Here is a 20512-nt window from a genome sequence, read left to right on the forward strand (position 1 = left end):
CTGCCTCCTGGAGTCAAGCAATTCTTGTGCCTCAGCCTCCTGAGTAGCTGGAATTACAGGTGCGCGCCACCACACCTGGTTAATTTTTTTTTTTTTTTTTTAAGTAGAGATGGGGTTTCACCATGTTGGCCAGGCTGGTCTTGAATTCCTGACCTCAAATGATCTGCCTGCCTCGGCCTCCCAAAGTGCTGGGATTACAGGCATGAGCCAATGAGACACCGTGCCTGGCTGAGATTAGCTTTTTTACTAGCACAGTGCTCTTGAGGTATATCCAAGTTGTTTAGTCTATCAATAGTTAATTCCTTTTTAATTTCGATTAGTATTCCCTGGTATGGATGTACCACTCATCTGTTGAGGGACATCCAGGGGTGATTTTGACTCTTACATCTAAACCTGCTATTAACATTTGTGCACAAGTTTTTCTGTGAACACAAGTTTTTATTTTTCTGGGATAAATGCCAGGTACTGTGATTGCTGGGATGTTTTGTTTTTTTAACTTTTGTTTGGATAAAAGTCTTCAGTTCATTTTGGTAATTACCAAGGAGTGATAATTGCAGCATTTTATATTTCCGCTGTGGCATTTTATATTTCCGCTAGCAATGTATGAGACATCTAGTTTCTGCTCATCTTTGTCAGCATTTACTACTGTCATGATCCTTTGTTTGAGCTCCTCTAGTAGGTATGTAGTGATATCTCACTGTGCTCTTAATTTACATTTCCCTAATGGCTTTTCCTGTGCTGATTTGCCATCCATCTCTTCTTTCCAGTGAAATATCTCTTAATGTCTTTGCCCATTTTCTAATTGGATCGTTGTTTTACTGTTGAGTTGTGAGATTATATATTTGAGATTTGAGTCATTTGTCAGATATGTTTTTTGCAAGTATTTTTTCAAGTGTGGATGCAGCTTGTGCTTTCACTCTTCTATCATGGTCTTTGATAGAGCAAAATTTGTAATTTTAATTAAATCCAATTAATTGATTTTAAAAATTATCTTATGGATCATACTTTTTGGTATCTTGTGTGAGACTTCATCAAACTCTGTATCCTGCAGATTTTCTTCCATATTTTCTTCTGAAAGTTGTGTAGCTTTACATTTAAACTGTGATCAATTTTGTGTTAATTTGGGGTAAATGTGAGATTTAATTTTTTTTTATGGACATCCAGTTGTTCCAGGGTCATTTGTTGACTGTTCTTCCTCCATTGAATTGCTTTTATACCTTTGTAAAGAAAATCATTTGGCCATATTTGTGTGGTCTATTTCTGTGTTTTCTTTTTTTCCTTTAATCTATGTGTCTATTCCTCTGCTAGTACCACTAACTCTTATTTACTATAGTTATATAACTCCTGAAATATGATAGAATGATTTCCTCCATTTTCTTCTTTTGTTAAATTTGTTTTAGCTATTCTAGCCCCCTTACCTTTCCATAAAATTTTAGAATACTCATGTTTATAATTGCAAAAAAATCTTGCTGGATTTTTGGTAGGAATTGCATTAAACTTTATATCAGTTATGTATCTCCATGTATTTAGGTTATCTTTTGTTTGTTTTATCAGCATTTAGTAGTTTTCAGTACATAAGTCCTGTACATGTTTAATCGATTTATAGTTCAGTATTTAAATTTCTTTTGAACAAGTATAAGTGCTACCGTACTTTAAATCTCAATTTTCATGTGTTTCATGATAGTATATACTTTTGTATGCTGATCTTATAGCCTGTGACTTGCTAAACTAACTTACTCTAGTTTTCAAAAATTTTTTTTTGTTGATTCCTCTGTAATTTTTATGTAACCAATCATGTTATCTGTAAATAGGGAGTTTTATTTTTTCCTTTCTGATCTATGACTTTTACTTTGTTTGCTGCCTTATTGTACTAGATAGAACTTCCAGTACTCTATTGAAAAACAGTAGTGAGAGTGGACACTCTTGCTTTATATCTGACCTCAGAGGAAAAGCATTTAGTTTGTGTGATGTTCGCTGAAAGATTTTGTGTTAAGTTATATCATTTAATACCTGGAGCAACCACTTGAATTCCTGATCCTATAACAATCTGTTTCTTCTCTGGTAGCTTGTAGAAGCTTTTCTGTGTTATCACTGTCTTGAAACAATGTACTCTGATATTGGTCTGTTTCATGTACTGTGCTAGAACCTGAAGAAGCTGATAAAATCATAGTTTTTTGTTCTGGGGAAACTTTTTGAATTATTTCATGGGTGATTTTCTCCTGTTTTCTCTGTTCTCTCTTTTGGAACTCCTGTCATCTATATATTGACTGTTTGGACTGTTTGAGCCCATCCTTTTCAATTTCTTGTGTGTGTGTAAAAATGCTCTTTTCTTCTCTTGTGTTTTTGCTCTTCTCTCTGGGAAATTTTCTTAAATTTGCCTCTGATTCTTGTGTTGAGTTTAAAAACAATATATGCCTGCCTGTAATCCCAGCACTTTGGGAGGCCAAGGCAAACGGATCACCTGAGGTCAGTTTGAGACCAGCCTCTACTAAAAATACAAAAATTAGCCAGGCATGGTGGCACGTGCCTGTAGTCCCAGCTACTTGGGAGACTGAGGCAGGAGAATCGCTTGAATCTGGGAGGCAGAGGTTACAGTGAGCCAAAATCGCAGCACTGCACTCCAGCCTGTGCAACAGAGTGAGACTCCGTCTCAAAAAAAAAAAATATATATATATATATATACACACACATATATATTTATATAAATACAAATACACACATACATACATATATATATATATATATCTCCCCTTGTTTTTATCATTCTTCAAGAGCTTTTATTCTCCAAGTATCTATTTTTTTAACTCTTATTTTGTTCCATGTCTGCAGTATCTTCTCTTACGTCATGGAAATGACTGACAATTTTTAATTTTTATTGTGGTCTTCCTGTGTAGTATTAGATACTCTCCAGATGACTGTTAATCCTTGGCTGTTTGCACATGATTGTCAGTGGCAAACTGAAAAGCTAATTGAAAACACTGCATATCTGCTTGTCGACTTTGTTTTTTTGAGATGGAGTTTCACTCTTGTTGCCCAGGCCGGAGTGCAGTGGTGCCATCTGGGCTCACTGCAAACTCTGCCTCCTGGGTTCAAGCGACTCTCCTGCCTCAGCCTCCCGAGTGGCTGGAATTATAGACATCCGGCTAATTTAGTATTTTTAGTAGAGATGGGGTTTCACCACATTGGCCAGGCTGGTCTTGAAGTCCTGACCTCTGCCTCGGCCTCCTAAAGTGCTGAGATTACAGGCGTGAGCCACTGTGCCTGGTCTATTTGTCGACTTTTAACTTTATTGTGAGTTGCTTTGGTTGTGTTGTTTGTTTGTTGGAACCCTCTGATGGATAGTATATTTTAGTCTTTCCTCTTGGACTTGTTAACATGTCCCAGAAAAGACTTACAGGTGCCCACCTAAAGGATAAGGTTCTGGTGCTAGTGTCCTGGAAGCCCCATGGGAAAGGCGACATGAAGGATGATGAAGGGATGTTTCAATATTAAGTATTAATGTTGTCATTTAATCTTCTTCACTTTTGTGTTTTGCATTCACCTTTACCCAGTGTCCTTCTGTCTGTCTCTAGAGAGTAACCTTTCAGCCTTGTGCTGGGAATGGGGAAGGTGAGTTGCCTAACAGGGTAAAGGTCTTAGCATCGATGTGTTTTTCAGATAGCTGATATCAAATCTAATCTTCTTTATTTTAGCTTCATCTCCCATCAAATCCAGTACCTGGTATTATCAGTTATTGTGCCTTTTAAAGATTCCGTGATATAAAGTAATTTGGGTGTCAGGTTTTTCCCCCATGCACAACCTTGAACTTTTAAGATTGCTAAGTCAGTCATCAGTCATCTATTTCCAAAATTTGTTGGGGTTATATATTTTTTAAGTACATTTAATTTAATATTTTTTTCCTAGAATTTTCTGAAGGTATAAAATGAAATTCATGTCTTCAGTCTACCATCTTAACTCAGAAGTTGAAACAACCGTTTACTTGTTTCTTCTGGCATTTGCCTTCTTATTTAAAAACAAAGGAAAAATTTTGGGGGAAATTTATATATTCACATGGTTTGAAAATGAAAAAGCATAAAGTATATAATGAAAAGTTTCTTCTATCTTTCATTTTTTTCATTTTCCCTCTCATAAGTAACTATTAAGTTTTTTTTGTTTTTTTTTTTTTTTGAGACGGAGTTTCACTCTTGTTGCCCAGGCTGGAGTGCAATGGCATGATCTCAGCCCACCACAACCTCTGCCTCCCGGCTTTAAGCGATTCTCCTGCCTCAGCCTCCTGAGTAGCTGGGATTACAGGCATGCACCACCACGCCCGGCTAGTTTTTTGTATTTTTAGTAGAGACAGGGTTTCTCCATGTTGGTCAAGCTGGTCTTGAACTCCTGACCTCAGGTGATCCGCCCGCAACGGCCTCCCAAAGTGCTGGGATTACAGGCGTGAGTGACTGCGCCCGGCTTCGGCCTAAATTATTACATGCTAGGTTGAACAAAGAATGACATTTATGGAAAAGTATCTGGGAAGATAAGGGCTAGTTTAACAATGTTCGTTTATACAGATTTCTTTCATCCTTGCCTTCACATCTCTGGTGATTAAAATGTTTCTTCCTGGTGTGTAGGAAGGTCATCTTTCACTTGGGGGCTTCCTTTCAGGAATCAAAGAGCCGGTCAGCGTGTCTTTCTTACATCTACTGTTTTTCAAATGCCTTTAGCTCAAAATAATCAATATGCCAAAGAGGCATATTTTGGAGTGGTTTGTCCTGAACTCCTTAATATCATTATCAATATAGTTTTAAGGAATTTCTGTCATGTGTGAGGTGGAGCATTTTTTCTTCTTTCTTTGTTTTTTATTTATTTATTTTTTTGAGACTGATTCTTGCTCTGTCATCCAGGCTGGAATGCAGTGGCACAATTATAGCTCACTGCAGCCCCCAACTCTGGGGGCTCAAAGGGTCCTCCTACTTCAGCCTCCTGAGTAGCTAGGTCTACAGGCATGTGCCACCATACCCAACTAATTTTTTGTTTTTATTTTTTGTAGATACAGAGTTTTGCCCTGTCTCAAGTGATCCTCCTGCCTCAGCCTCCCGAAGTGTTGGGAGTACAGGCGTGAGCAGACACAGAGCACCTTTTCATATGATTCAGAACCATTTATATTTCCTGACTTTACTTTTTTTGCTTCTTGTTCATATTATATTGGTTTTGTATCCTGTAATATTGTTGAGTTCACTTACTATTATTGTGTGGACTTAGGACTTGATGGGAGCAGCAACTCCGGATATTCTTGTGTATTACTGCTGTTAATAGGAATACTCTGAACCATTACCTGTGACATTTGCTGTAGATCTTTTGTAGATGATCATTATTAGGTTAAAAAAGATACTTTTGTTATTTTTTTTTGTTCTCATGATTAGGTATAAAGTAATTGAATGCTTTTTCTGCATCTGCTGAAATATTAATATCATTAATTACATTAATAGATTTTATACTGCTAAACTATTACTGTTGTTTAGGTAAATCTAATTCGGTTATGAGAGTTTATTTTTTTCATATATGTTGCTATTTAATTTGCTGATATTTTGTTTAGGATTTTTGCAACTATGTATATCAATGGGAGTGACCTGTAATTTTATAATTTTCTTGTCTTGAACTACCTTTATTTAGTTTTGGTATCAATATTATACTAGTTTTAGGTAATTAGTTCGTAGGGTATGGGATGCTTTTCTGATCTCATGGGGAAGGTGTATAAGATTGAAATTGGTGCCAATTAAAACTTAAAAAAAATGCCGGTTCAGGCTGGCCATCGTGGCTCTTGCCTGTAATCCTAGCACTTTGGGAGGTCAAGGCAGGTGGATCACTTGAGGTCAGGAGTGTGACACCAGGCTGGCCAACATGGCGAAACCCCGTCTCTACTAAAAATACAAAAGTTAGCCGGGCATGGTGGTACGTGCCTGTAGTCCCAGCTACTCAGAAGGCTGAGGCAGGAGAATCGTTTGAACCCGGGAGGCAGAGGTTGCAGTGAGCTGCGATCACACCACTGCACTCCAGCCTGGGTGACAGAGGGAGACTTTGTCTCAGAAAAAAAAAAACAAAAAACGCTGGTTCAATTTTTAAAATGATTACATATATATAATATATGATGATTTTATATAGTAGCTTTTCTTCTTTTTATTCAATTGTATAAATTATATCAACTTATAATGGATACTTCTCCTTTTCAAGTATTTTGAAAGCATTAAAATAGTGGGAATTATACAATAATATTCTTCAAAGCTTACAATTTATTTTATCCTCCCTGTCAGGTGCTCAAAAATGTGATAACTTTGCTGAAAAAAGACCCCTCCTTGGTGTTTGTAAGAGCATTGGATCTTCTGGGTAAGGACATTTTAAAAATTCTTTGCATCACCTATTACAAATTTATATTATTCCAGAGGGAGAACTTTGATGTTATAAAATCTTTGTAAGCGTGAGACTAAGCTCTCGTAAGAGAGAAGAAGAAGTAAAACATATTTAGGGTTTCTAACAGTAAATGACATTTATTGACGCTATAGCATGCGCCTGACACTATTCTAAAGGTGTTGTGTGAATTTTCTTTTTTATTTATTACTACAATACTGTGAACAAATACAAATATCTTTCCAGTTAGTGCATGCCCTCAAATTGAACTTCTGGCTGTAAGGAAAGCTAGGAATGATTATGGTTTTGTTAGTACGGAAAATGATCAAAATGGATATTAGGTTGGCTACTAGCAGTCTCGGCCCCATGCTTTCAGTAAATAATGTACACTTCAGATCATGTGGCGTTGGAGAAAGGAAGAATGTGTTAATAATATAACATGGTTAGGTCATGGAGTCTTGATTATTGTTTCCTAATGGTATTGTTTGACTTCATAGGCTACAAGACAAATTTCTTCAAGTGTAAATTTTTCGATTGAAGAAGACATAAAGCCTTTGAGAATTTACTGTATACTCAGCACTTTGCCAGGTATAGGATAAGGATACAAAATCATGAAAGCCTAATTTCTTTCCCCAGAGACTTATGAATGTGGCTGGAAAGAAAAAGTACAACACATGCAAAATAATGATGAAATAATGATGTGTGATAGGAATGCAGAGAAGGGAGAGATCAGTGTGCATGAATTAATGAGGAAAAGTCTCATAGAGAAGGAGCAGCATAGGTTAGATCTTAAGGAATGAGAAATATTGCAGCAGATGAGAAGGACTGCCAGAGTAGGTTATAATATAGTAGTGGAAGAGAAACGGAAATAAATACATTTAAGAATGGTAAGAGTTTGTGGGCCAGGCATGGTGACTCACGCCTGTAATCCCAGCACTTTGGGAGGCTGAGGCAGGCAGATCACTTGAGGTCAGGAGATTCAGACCAGCCTTGCCAACAAGGTGAAACCCTGTCTCTACTAAAAATACATAAATTAGCCCAGTGTGGTGGCATGTGCCTATAATCCTAACTACCCGGAAGGCTGAGGCACGAGAATTGCTTGAACCTGGGAGGCAGAGGTTGCAGCGCACCACTGTACTTCAGCCTGGGCAGCAGTGAGACTCTGTCTCAAAAAAAAAAAGAGTTTGTGACTTAGATTTAATGCCATCTGCAAAACAGATGAAAGCAACTATTACAGTACTCTGAAACTCAACCAAAAGCATATAATAATCTGAAAAGTGTTTAAGCTTGAGAAACTGCTAATCTTTGCACAGCAACAGTGGGAATCTGTGGCATTCATGCCTGCAATTGCTCCTGTCCCACTCCACACTTTCCCTCTTCCAGGGTTGGTTGGTTGGTTTGTTGGTTATAGAGGGTGTTCCAGGGTGAGAAAGATTTTGAGGACTAGTACCTTACCTGCTGTGCTTGGAAAATTTTCGCTCATCTCTGAGTGGCAGGTATTGCATATACCTGCCAGCATTGTCTGCAGAAATTACTGTCTTGATGGCCTGTGTGCTTTGAGAGCCATTGGCTCTTTCAGCCTAAGATAATGGTTAGCTGAGGCTTCATGCATATGCAGAGGAGCCATGAAAAAGGGTCCAGGGGGAAGAAAAATCTGAATAGATGTGCAGATCCTTTGGCAAAGGAAAACAACTTTTGTTGACCTGGGGTATTTGAGTGAATCCTCTGTTGAGTGGTTGGCTGCCCACTAAGATACATAGATACATGGCCAGACCCTGAAAGTCAGGCTTTAAAGTAATGCAAGAATAAAAGAAATAATAAAACTGAACAGAGAAATCAGCAACTGCAAATTGTGGAAGAAGACAGATTTCATAGAATCCAGAATGTTATACTGTATTATATAAAATGTCTATTTTTAAATATAAAATTATGACACATGCCAAGAAACAGGAAATTGTGGCAGTAAGAAAAAGGCAGACAATAGAAATCATGCCTGATTGGTCTTCAGAAAAGCCTGAGTCCTGTCCTCTCGCTCTCCCCGCTGGACAGCATGAGCTTCACTACTTGCTCCACGTTCTCCACCAAGCTACCGGTCTCTGGGCTCTGTGCAGGCCCCCAGCTATGGCACCCAGCCAGTCAGCAGTGTGGCCAGTGTCTGTGCAGGCACCGGGGGCCTTGGTTCCCGGATCTCCGTGTCCTGCTCCACCAACTTTTGGGGTGGCATGGGGTCCAGGGGCCTGGTTGTGGGGATGACTGGGGGTCTGGCAGGACTGAGAGGCATCCAGAACGAGAAAGAGACCATGCAAAGCCTGGACGATTGCCTGGCCTCCTATCTGGACAGAGCAAGGAGTGTGGAGACCGGAAACCAGAAGCTGGAGAGCAAAATCCAGGAGCACCTGGAGAAGAAGGGACCCCAGGTCAGAGACTGGAGCCATTACTTCAAGACCATCGAGGACCTGAGGGCTCAGATCTTCCCAAATACTGTGGACAATGCCTGCATCGTTCTGCAGATCAACAATGCCTGTGTTGCTGCTGATGACTTTAGAAATCAAGTATGAGACAGAGCTGGCCATGCCCTAGTCTGTGGAGAGGGACATCCATGGGCTCTGCAAGGTTACTGATGACACCAGTGTCACTCAGCTGCAGCTGTAGACAGAGATCAAGGCTCTGAAGGAGGAGCTGCTCTTCCTGAAGAAAAACCTCGAAGAGGAAGTAAAAGGCCTACAAGCCCAGATTGCCAGCTCTGGGTTGACCGTGGAGGTAGATGCCCCCAAATCTCAGGATCTCACCAAGATCATGGCAGACATCTGGGCCCAATATGACGATCTGGCTCAGAAGAACCAAGAGGAGCTGGACAAGTACTAGTCTCAGCAGATTGAGGAGAGCACCACAGTGGTCACCATGCAGTCTGCTGAGGTTGGAGCTGCTGAGTTGATGCTCATGGAGCTGAGACGTATAGTCCAGTCCTTGGATATTGACCTGGACTGCATGAGAAATCTGAAGGCCAGCTTGGAGAACAGCCTGAGGGAGGTGGAGGCCCACTACACCCTGCAGATGGAGCAGATCCTGCAGACTGGATCCTGCTGCACCTAGAGTCAGAGCTGGCACAGACCCTGCAGAGGGACAGCGCCAGGCCCAGGAGTAAGAGGCCCTGCTGAACATCAAGGTCAAGCTGGAGGCTGAGATCACCACCTACTGTCACCTGCTGGAAGATGGCGAGGACTTCAGTCTTGGTGATACCCTGGACAGCAGCAACTCCAGGCAAACCATCCAGAAGACCACCTCCCGCAGGATAGTGGATGGCAAAGTGGTGTCTGAGACCAGCAACATCAAAGTTCTGAGACATTAAGCCAGCAGAAGCAGCGTACCCTTTGGGGAGCTAGGAGGCCAATAAAAAGTTCAGAGGTCAAAAAAAAAAAAAAAAAAAGATAAAAGAAATCTTACGTGATTGTCTCCAGATGTTAAATTTTACAGACAAAGATTTTAAAGCAGCTATTATAAATAGGTTCTAAGAACTAAATGAACTATGTATAAAGAATTAAAGGAAAGGGTTATAGCAATAACTCAACAAATAGATAATCTCAACAAGGAGTTAGAATTTATATAAAACTCAAATGGAACTTCTGCTGTTGAAAGGATATAAAAGATACAGAAAGTGAAATAGGCCTGGATGCAGTGGCTCACGCCTATAATCCCAGCACTTTGGGAGGCCAAGGCTGGCGGATCGCTTGAGCTCAGAAGTTCAAGAACAGCCTGGGTAACATGGTGAAACCCTGTCTCTACCAAAAAAAAAAAAAAAAAACAAAAAAATTAGCTGGGCATGGTGGCACACGCCTGTGGTCCCAGCTACTTGTGAGGCTGAGGTGGGAGGATTGCTTGAGCCTGGGAGGCAGAGGTTGCAGTGAGCCCAGATCTCACCACTGCAGTCCAGCCGGGGTGACAGAGTGAGACCCAGTCTCAAAAAAAAAAAAAAAAGTTCATAAGTTGTTTTCATAAGTTGTTTTATGGATGTAGACCTAATATGTCTTGTTGTTAAGTTTTTGTCTAAATGTTTGTAGTAGGTGAGCATATGGTGGTGTTGAATAGAGTAGGTTCTTTAGTAACTGCTGTTGGGGAGGAATAATTTTCTCTCCTCTCTTAAATTCTTTGGGGAGAGGGCTGCAGTTTAAACTGACGAAAGGCGGATTAGCAAGAGGACAAAAAATCAGATTTAATTACATATGTACATATAGGAGTTTGCAAAAAAATGTGACTTAAGGTGGCTTATATATCATCTCAGTAGGAGATGGGGATGGAGAGGGACACAATTTGTAGAAGGGCACATTTTGTAGAACAAATGACTTCTTAGAATGGGAGCGGAAGAAAGGGCACTTGTGACTTTTTGGAAAATTAAGGTGGTCCTTAGTAGAAAAGACAGGAGATGTGATAGTTTTGTAACAATATCTGTTTGGGAGTGGTCCTAGAAGAGATTAAGTCGCTCCAGGGGAGGAGATTTATGACAAATGAGGTTTTTTTGGAGGGCTCTGCTCTGCTTTTAGGTAGATAAAGTATACTAGGAACTTGAGTGCTATCAACAATCCATGAGTCGATACATAGATACATACATAAATACATACACACAGTTGAGTTTATGACAATTAAGTTTGTGTGTTCATTTATTTATTTTAGAGACAGAGTCTCCCTCTGTCACCCAGGCCCAGGTGCAGTGGTCCAATCATAGCTCACTATAATCTTGAACTCCTGGGATCAAGAGATCCTCTCATCTCAGCCTCCTGAGTAGCTGGGACTATAAGTCATGCTACTGTTTGGCTAATTAAAAAAAATTTTTTTTTTTTGAAGAGATAAGGTCCCACGATGTTACCCAGGCTGGTCTTGAACTCCTGGCTTCAAGCAATCCTCCCATTCCAGCCTCCCAAAATGTTGGAATTACAAGTATGAGCCACCACATCTGGCCCAATCGTATTATTCTTATTTTATGCATGAAGAAGCTAATAGAGGTTCAGTCACACAGTTAGTCACGGACCCAGGCTTTTGCTTGACCCTCAAGCTATGTTCTTTTCAGTAACCATACTGTTTGTCATTATGGAGGGCATTCCTCCATACATACACAGGTATATTCCGTCTATAGACTGTATTAAGAGTGCCCTAACCTCAGATTTATATATTTACACTTTTCTGACCAGTATTTTCAGAGGTAACAAAGATTTCTTAAAAAAAAAAAAAAAAAGTAGGAGATTATGTTAGGAGCAGTTAAGCAATTTGTTTATCCCTGCCAGAGTACCTAGGACTACAGGTGTGTGCCACCTTGCCTGGCTAATCTTTGTATGTCTTCTTTTGAGAAGTGTCTGTTAATGTCTTTTGCCCACTTTTTAATGGCGTTGTTTTTTGCTTGTTGAATTGTTTAAATTCCTTATAGATTCTGGATATTAGATATTTGTTGGATGCATAGTTTGTGAATATTTGTGAATCTATAAATATTCACAAAAAATATTCACTACAGATATTCACAAACTGTGCATCCAACAAAGGTCTGTAGATTGTTTGCTCTGTTGATAGTCTCTTTTGCTGTGCAGGAGCTCTTTAATTAGTTCCCAGTTGTCGATTTTGTTTTTGTTGCAGTTGCTTTTGAGGACTTTGCCAAGGCCAGTGTCCAGAATGGTATTTCCTAGGTTTTCTTCTAGGATTTTTATAGTTTAGGGAGTCCTTTCCCCATTGCTTGTCATTGTCAACTTTGTTGAAGATTAGGTGGTTGTAGATATATGCAGCTTTATTTCTGGGTTCTCTTTTCTGTTCCATTGGTCTCTGTGTCTGTTTTTGTGCTGGCACCATGCTGTTTTGGTTACTGTAGCCTTGTAGTATAGTTTGAAGTCAGGTAATATTATGCCTCAGCTTTGTTCTTTTTGCCCGGGATTGCTTTGGTTATTCAGGCTCTTTTTTGTTCTATATGAGTTTTAGAGTAGTTGTTTTTCTAATTTTGTGAAAAGTGACATTGGTAGTTTGATAGAAATAGTATTAAATCTATAGATTGCTTTGGGTAGTTTGACCATTTTAACAATATTTATTCTTCCAATCCATGAGCATAGAATGTTTTTCCATTTGTATCATCTCTGCTTTCTTCCAGCATTGTCTTGTAGTTCTACTTATATCTTTAACCTCATTGGTTAGATGTATTTCTAGGTATTGTGTGTGTGTGTGTGTGTGTGTGTGTTTGTGTGTGTATGTGTGCCCATTGCAAATGGGATTGCATTCTTGATTTAGCTCTCAGTTTGGATGTTATTTGTATATAGAAATGTTACTGATTTTTCTACCTTGATTTTTTTTATCCTGAAACTTACTGAAATTGTTTATTAGTTCTAGAAGCCTTTTGGTGGAGTCTTTTGGGTCTTCTGGGTATATAATCATATTGCCAGTGAAGAGAGATAATTTGGCTTTTTTCTTTTTTCCTATTTGAATGCCTTTTATTTCTTTCTCTTGCCTGATTGCTCTGGCAAACAGTAGCTTCTTAAGAGTCTTTGTGTTAGGCGTATATTTTGATGCAGTGTTTCTGCATAAGCAAAAGATACTTTTGTTATTTTAGTACATTTGACGGATACCATTTAGTTACTTAGAATTTTTCAGTGTGGAAAAGGACTTCTCCAATTTTATTTTATTTTTTTTCTTCATTTAAACACATTGTTTAATGAATTCAAAGGAAGTCTCCTTTACATGATAGCAATAATATGAGAAGGACATGGGTATTAGAAAATTGTGGTCGCTAATTTCAGGAACACTGTTATTTAAAAGTCCAGTGCCTTCTAGATTCCTCAAGGATCTAGAACTAGAAATACCATTTGACCCAGCCATCCCATTACTGGATATATACTGAAAGGATTATAAATCATGCTGCTATAAAGACACATGCACACGTATGTTTATTGCAGCACTGTTTACAATAGCAAATACTTGGAACCAACCCAAATGTTCATCAATGATAGACTGGATTAAGAAAATGTGGCACATATACACCATGGAATACTATGCAGCCATAAAAAAGGATGAGTTCATGTCCTTTGTAGGGACATGGATGAGGCTGGAAACCATCATTCTCAGCAAACTGTTGCAAGGACAAAAAACCAAACACTGCATGTTCTCACTCATAGGTGGGAATTGAACAGTGAGAACACTTAGACACAGGAAGGGGAACATCACACACCAAGGCCTGTCATGGGGTTGGGGGAGGGGGGAGGAATAGCATTAGGAGATATACCTAATATAAATGACGAGTTAATGGGTGCAGCACACCAACATGGCGTGTGTATACGTATGTAACAAACCTGCACGTTGTGCACATGTACCCTAGAACTTAAAGTATGATAATAAAAAAAAAGAAAAAAAAAGTACAGTGTCAACTTATGTCCAATACAAAGTAATTTCAAGAATGGGCAGATTCCTTCACCTGCTTCCAGTTTTTAAAATCAAGTAACAAAAAACAGCAGGCAACTGATGATGTAGAACAGAAGATGTAAGTGCTTCCAAAATAATTTAAGTTAATGAGACTCAGTTTATAGGCATAAATATAGGTGATACGAGGAACCATTCAGGGAACCAGTGAAGTCTGAAATAATGGAAAGAGTAGGAGAATACATAGTTACAAGACAGCAAATAGAATAGTGACTGCATCAAATGGAGATGGAGAAAACCACACGTAATCATGAAGTGTCTGCTTAGAGACATTCTTCAATTTCACATGTACCTTGAGAATGTTTTCTTTATCTTGCCCATCTTTCTTTCTTGGTATTAAGCACAGTGCCCTATATCTAAGAGACCCTCAAATATATATATATTTTGCCTAAGTGAATTTTAGGAAGCTTGCTATACAAGTAGTTACACTTGTCCTTTATTTTTTAGTATCACTTTTTTATGATTGAGAATATCTCTTAATCTAAGGAATCATATGTACTGTACCTGGGTATTTACATTTTCATAGCCAGTTGGGTACAAAATCTTAGGACATCCCTCCATTTGGAGAGGAATGGGATGTGCAGGTTGCTCTCCATCTCCCTGGCACATGCTTTATTGAGCACTCATGTAGTTTAGACTTTGTCAAGTTGCTTATATTCACAACTAATACTGCCTATTAAATTATTCTTGGGAAAATTCACTAAGATTTTCTTTTGATGTATAACTTTTCTTTTTTTCTTTTTTTTTTTTTTTTTGAGACGGAGTCTTGCTCTGTCGCCAGACTGGAGTGCAGTGGTGTGATCTCAGCTCATTGCAACCTCCATCTCCCAGGTTCAAGCGATTCTCCTGCCTCAGCCTCCCTAGTAGCTGGGACTACAGGTGCGCACCACCACACCCAGCTAATTTTTGTATTTTTAGTAGAGATGGGGGTTTCACCATTTTGGCCAGGATGGTCCCGATCTCCTGACCTCGTGAGCCGCCCGCCTCGGCCCCCCAAGGTGCTGGGATTACAGGCGTGCACCACCGCAGCCGGCCAGCTTTTCATTTTTATAAATTCATAGTGCCTTTTCTAAGAAGAGGGGAATTGCTATGGAGAGTGTCAATCAAAGTCAAAATAAAAATACAGAGATGAATCTCTATGCAAAACGTTTTATTTGAGAATGTACATAAAACAGAATTGCAATTTGGGGCCACATACACAGTTTGGGGTGGTTTTGTTATGTCTGAAGAACAAAGAAAAGCTTGGGAAATTAGAGAAATGCAACGTATTGTTTTAGAAGAAAGCTCATTGGCGCTAGAGTGACAATGGTGGAGTCATGCCAGTTCGTTTCAGCAGTTACTAGTTATAACTGATCTTAGGGTTCTAGCAGGCAGTTTCAGCAGCTGGGCTTTACGGCTAATTTTTGGAGCAGGTGCTATGTGCCCCAAGTGCTTTCCCCCACTGGCCCCTCAACTCTGATTTAGTTGGGTAAGACAAAAATGACCCAATTTGTATAATTAGCTCTCACCAAATAATCCCAGTTGTTCATATTTTATCCTTTAGTAATAAATACATTGCCCCAGCCCAAAATTTAACATACTCCCTCTTACTGCATTGATGACAGTCATTAAAATGCCATTTATTTAGGTATTCTAGTGTTTTGTTTTGTTGTGTTTTGAGCGATCATACCATAATAATTCCAGATAGGTCATTTAAGCTCTTGGAAATAGATAATGTTTATTGTGCCACTGATCCAGAAACTAAGGCAGTGTCTTGTGTAAGAATGTGAGAGAGGGAGGAAACTAAAGTTTATTGTGTGTTATATGCTAAACAGTTCCCAGAATGTAGCTATTTATGGTTAGGATCTTGTTGGCTACTATGAGTAATAGCAAATGAGTAACATTGAGCTGACTGCAGATCTTGAAGAATGTTTAATCCAATATATTATGATCACATTACACACATTATGTGAAAATATGACCTTTATGTAGAGAGAATCATAGGCTATTGGAAGTGGAAAGAACCTTGTAGATCATGTCATTTAACCGCCTTGTGTTGTAGATGAAGAAAAGAGGTTAAGTGTTTGTCCAGAGGCTCCCATCACGCATCAGTGTGGTGGGAAAAAATTCTTGTAAGAGTGAGCGAAAATTTCTTCATCTCTATTGGTTAGGAATCCCTTATCTCTTGTTATATAGGCTTTCTATGGCCATTGTTTCCAAGACTGGATTTTAAGAATCAGAAAAATTAGTCTTTTGTCAAGCAAGGACATATGAAAAAATTGTAATTGACTATCAGTTACTACTTTGAATTTACTTTGAGAAAAGCAAAATATATATATTTTTTTGAGACAGAGTCTCACTCTGTCACCCAGGCTGGAGTGCAGCGGTGTGATCTTGGCTCAGTGCAACCTCCATGTCCTGGGTTCAAGAAATTCTTCTGCCACAGCCTCCCGAGTAGCTAGGACTACAGACATGCGCCACTATGCCCTGCTAATTTTTGTAATTTTAGTAGAGATAGGCTTTCCCCATGTTGGCCAGGCTGGTCTTGAACTCCTGGGCTCAAGTGATCCACCCGCCTTGGCCTCCCAAAATGCTGGGATTACAGACGTGAGCCGTTGCGCCCAGCTGAGAAAAGCAAAGTAATCTTAATAGCTAAATAGGAGGAATGACTTAATTTCAAAATTGACTGTTTATTAAATAGAATACAGTTAATTCACAATATTAATATTTTCCTCTCATTATTACAAACTGGCAAAAGCGTCATCTTGGATTGGCAGAAGTCCATGGAGTGGTATGTGGAAACCAGTTGCCTAAAGCTGCAGTTATTAGGTGGAGGTGAAGCGCAGTGTCACCATCCTGAAGTGGTACTGCAGTGACTTTATTTCAATGTTTGTCTAATGTAAATAAGGGCTATGTTATTAAATAATTAGAAGTAGAAGCATATTGCTTGGGATAATCGGTATGTGACTCTTCTTTTTGTCATGAAAAATCCCAGAGCCCTTCTATATGATACCTGATGTTTTCAATTTTGACTGATTTTTGTCAGTTGTGTTTGCGAGGTCTGACCGATATTATCTCCTCAGGCAGCAAAGTAGATTTATGCCGTTTTCCCAGTCTTTGCTGCTTGTAGACATGGGCTCTTCCAGCAGTTCCTTGGCACCAAATCCAGACACCAAGTCTTTCATTTGCCCATCTCTCTGGCATTTTTCAGGCTTTCTGTGGGTACCTGGGTTTTCTTCTAGCTCTCTGCCATGGCTCTGTGGCTGTCTTTACTGCTCAAAGAAAGAGCTTTACATCTTTGCTATACCATTTATGTTGACAGCTGCCGCACTGGCATAGAGACCTTTTTAATGGGGTGGGTTAGCATACTAGGTGATCCAATAACATAGATGATCTGTGGGGCTCTGGACTTTAGTATTAACTTAGAACCACGAAGACCTCAGTGCATGCTAGATGTGATGTCTGTTTATCTGATTATGGATGTAGGAAATCTTAGGGAAATAAGATGACTTTACTGTTACTTCTATTTAATTACTCTTTCTCATGTGGCTTAGGGATGTTTTTTATAATATGTCTTAAAATGTTAACATTGTCTTTGATAAACAGGAGTCACTAGTATAAATGCTAATTGTGTACATTTTTCGTGGACCCAGTTCACTTAATTACTTAAAGCAAATTTTCAGTTTTTGTGTGGTGGTAAGGCAAAGGGCCCAGAATATTACACACCTGACTGACACTTAATACAATTTTAAAACACATGCTGAACAAATCTCAGTGGGAGGTTAAGAGTAGTCTGTCAGTGTCAAGGAATATACATATTATATTGTAAAATTGTAACCGTGGGCTAGTTGTTTATATATTTATTTTAAACTATAATATTTAAACTATGGACACATCTAAAGACTGTGTGAGATTATATTTCAGACTTTGTGTATTTTTTTGTGATATTGAAATTGGTACAGATCTCAAATGGCTTACCAAAATTGTTATTTGCAGGTGACCAAACCAAAGGAATGCTGGTTTAATTTCTTACAGAATTGCCTTACTTGCTGTTTGATATATGTATTCCTGAAAATCTGTGCTGTTAGGGCCCTTGCTGGAAACAGATAGCATACTCAAATTGGGTGATTCAAAGAGAGTTTAAATAAAATAACACATGTGGGAGCTGAGACTCATTATCCTTCCTCCCTTCCCCTCCCCTTCTCTTCCCTCCTATTCTCCCCCTCCCCTTCCTTTCTTCCTCCCTCTCTTTCTGAGACAGGGTCTCACTCTGTAACCCAGACTGAAGGCAATGGCTTGATCCTAGCTCACTATAGCCTCAAACTCATGGAATCAAACAGTCCTCACACCTCAACCTCCTTTAATAGCTAGGACTACAGGCGTGAGCCACCGTGCCTGGTTTATTATCATTTCTAAGCAAGAGGAGATAACCCTTAGTAAAGCCTGCAGAGAAAGCGACATGAAGAGGGTTAGCAACAGGAACTGTAGCCTCTGGTGGATGGATTTAGCCTATCTTCAGTAACCTGAAAGTGGGACATCTTTTTTTCTTTTCTTTTTTTTTTTCTGAGGCAGAGTCTCGCTCTGTTGCCCAGGCTGGAGTGCAGTGGCACGATCTCGGCTCACTGCAAGCTCTGCCTCCCGGGTTCATGCCATTCTTCTGCCTCAGCCTCCCGAGTAGCTGGGACTACAGGCACCCGCCACCACACCCGGCTAATTTTTTGTATTTTTAGTGGCCAGGATGGTCTTGATCTCCTGACCTTGTGATCTGCCCGCCTTGGCCTCCCGAAGTTCTGTGATTACAGGCGTGAGCCACCGTGCCTGGCCGACGGTGGGGCATCTTATTTCTCCAGAGGCTTCCTATGGGGTCAACCCAGTCAGAAACTAGGGGCTGGATTCTGAAGGTCCAGCGAGCCCACTGATGCAATTCATAGGATATGGGTCAGTCTCCCAAGGCAAGGAACAAGATATAGAGAATGCAGTGTGTATTTGGAGGGGCAGTACACTTCATTCTACAAAATTTCACACTAAAATGGATAGAAATAGGCTTGGTGGAAATGTATGCAACATTGTTTTCAGAACAATAATTTGAATACAAAATTAAAACGTTTAAAAGTTGTTTTAATGCTAATTAAAAAAATTTAAAAAGTAAAAGATTTTACCTAAAAAAGACAAAGATGCCCTGATGGAATGGGGGTATAAGAAAGAGTTGAGACTGTTAAGTTATGGAGAAAAGAACAAAATGGACAAAGACCAGGGAGTAACACTCTTTAAGCACTTTCAAACCAGAGGACATGGTTAAACTGAGCCATGAAAAACATGATTTCTCCTGGTTTTCTACATTCAGTTGGTCTAATGTACTTTGTATTCAGTTGCTGTTAAATTATAGTACAAAAAAGTAAAATGGTATGAATTTTATTTATTAATAAAACTTCCTTTTTTTTTGAGACGGAGTTTTGCTCTTGTCGCCCAGGCTGGAGGGCAGTGGCACGAACTCGGCTCACTGCAACCTCCGCCTCCCGGGTTCAAGTGATTCTCCTGCCTCAGCCTCTCAAGTAGCTGGAATTACAGGTGCTTGCCACCATGCCTGGCTAATATTTGTATTTTTAGTAGAGATGGGGTTTCGCCATGTTGGCCAGGATGGTCTTGAACTCCTGACCTCAGATGATCCACCTGCCTCAGCCTTCCAAAGCGCTGGGATTACAGGCATGCGCCACCACACCTGGCCATAATACAACCTCTTTGATGTACTGACATTATTTCTCATTGAGAATCATAATTGTAGCAGGAAAGACTTTAGTGTGTTGGGTCATACATACATACATACATTTAATTATTGTATAATTGAAATTCAATGAACTATAAAGTGTATAATTTTATGTGTTTGATGTGTATATACCTTTGAAACTCTTTCTACAAACAAGACAATGAACATCTTATTCCCCAAAGTTTCCTCATGTCTCTTTGTAATTCTTCCTTCGGCCCCTCCCAGCTCTTTTCTTCAAGATAACCAATGTTCTACTTTCTGTTACTATAGTTTGCGTTTTCTAAAGTTTTATATAAGTGGAATCATATAGTATGTATCTGTTTTTGTCTAGCTTTGGTTACTCAGTGTATTTATTTTGAGATTCAGCCATAATATTGCATGTATCAATAGTTTTTTTTTTTTTTTTTTTTTTTGTGACAGAGTCTCCCTCTGTCACCCAGGCTGGAGTACTGTGGTGCAATCTCAGCTCACTGCACCCTCTGCCTCCTGGGCCCAAACAATCCTCCCACTGAGGAGCAGGGACTATAGGTGCGCCCCACTGTGCCTCGCTAATTTTTGTGTTTTTTGTAGAAACAGGGTTTCACTATGTTGCCCAGGCTGGTCTTGAACTCCTGAGCTCATGTGATCCACCTGCTTTGGCCTGCCAAAGTAGTACATTCATTTTTATTGTGAAATATTATATTGGATTAGTTTACTAGAGTATGATTATGCTGTCACCTGTTGATGGATATTTTGGTTGTTTGGTTTTGGCTTTTACAAATAATGCTGCTATGAACATTGTATTCAAGTCTGCATAGACATACATACTTCCTTTTCTCTTGAGCAGATACCTACAAGTAGAATGGTTAGATCACATGTTAGATGCATGTTTTTCAACCTGGTTGTACAATTTTACATCTACAAGTAGTGTATGAAATTTCCAGTTTTTCTGCCGCTTGAGAAACA

General features: G+C 39.4%; 1 protein-coding gene and 1 pseudogene across 12 annotated transcripts in view; both read left to right on the forward strand.

The window, feature by feature from the left end:
* Positions 1-20512, forward strand: part of BCAS3 (BCAS3 microtubule associated cell migration factor) — a 703083-nt gene that overhangs the window by 122639 nt on the left and 559932 nt on the right. For all 12 annotated transcript variants that reach the window (XM_024234727.3, XM_024234725.3, XM_024234724.3 and 9 more), the window contains one exon: positions 6291-6363. In XM_024234727.3, the coding sequence (XP_024090495.1) occupies positions 6291-6363 (73 nt within the window). The remainder of the gene's footprint in view (positions 1-6290; positions 6364-20512) is intronic.
* Positions 7560-13009, forward strand: LOC129051390 (keratin, type I cytoskeletal 18-like; annotated as a pseudogene).

Source organism: Pongo abelii, chromosome 19, assembly GCF_028885655.2.
Source record: "Pongo abelii isolate AG06213 chromosome 19, NHGRI_mPonAbe1-v2.0_pri, whole genome shotgun sequence".
Lineage (NCBI taxonomy): Eukaryota > Metazoa > Chordata > Mammalia > Primates > Hominidae > Pongo > Pongo abelii.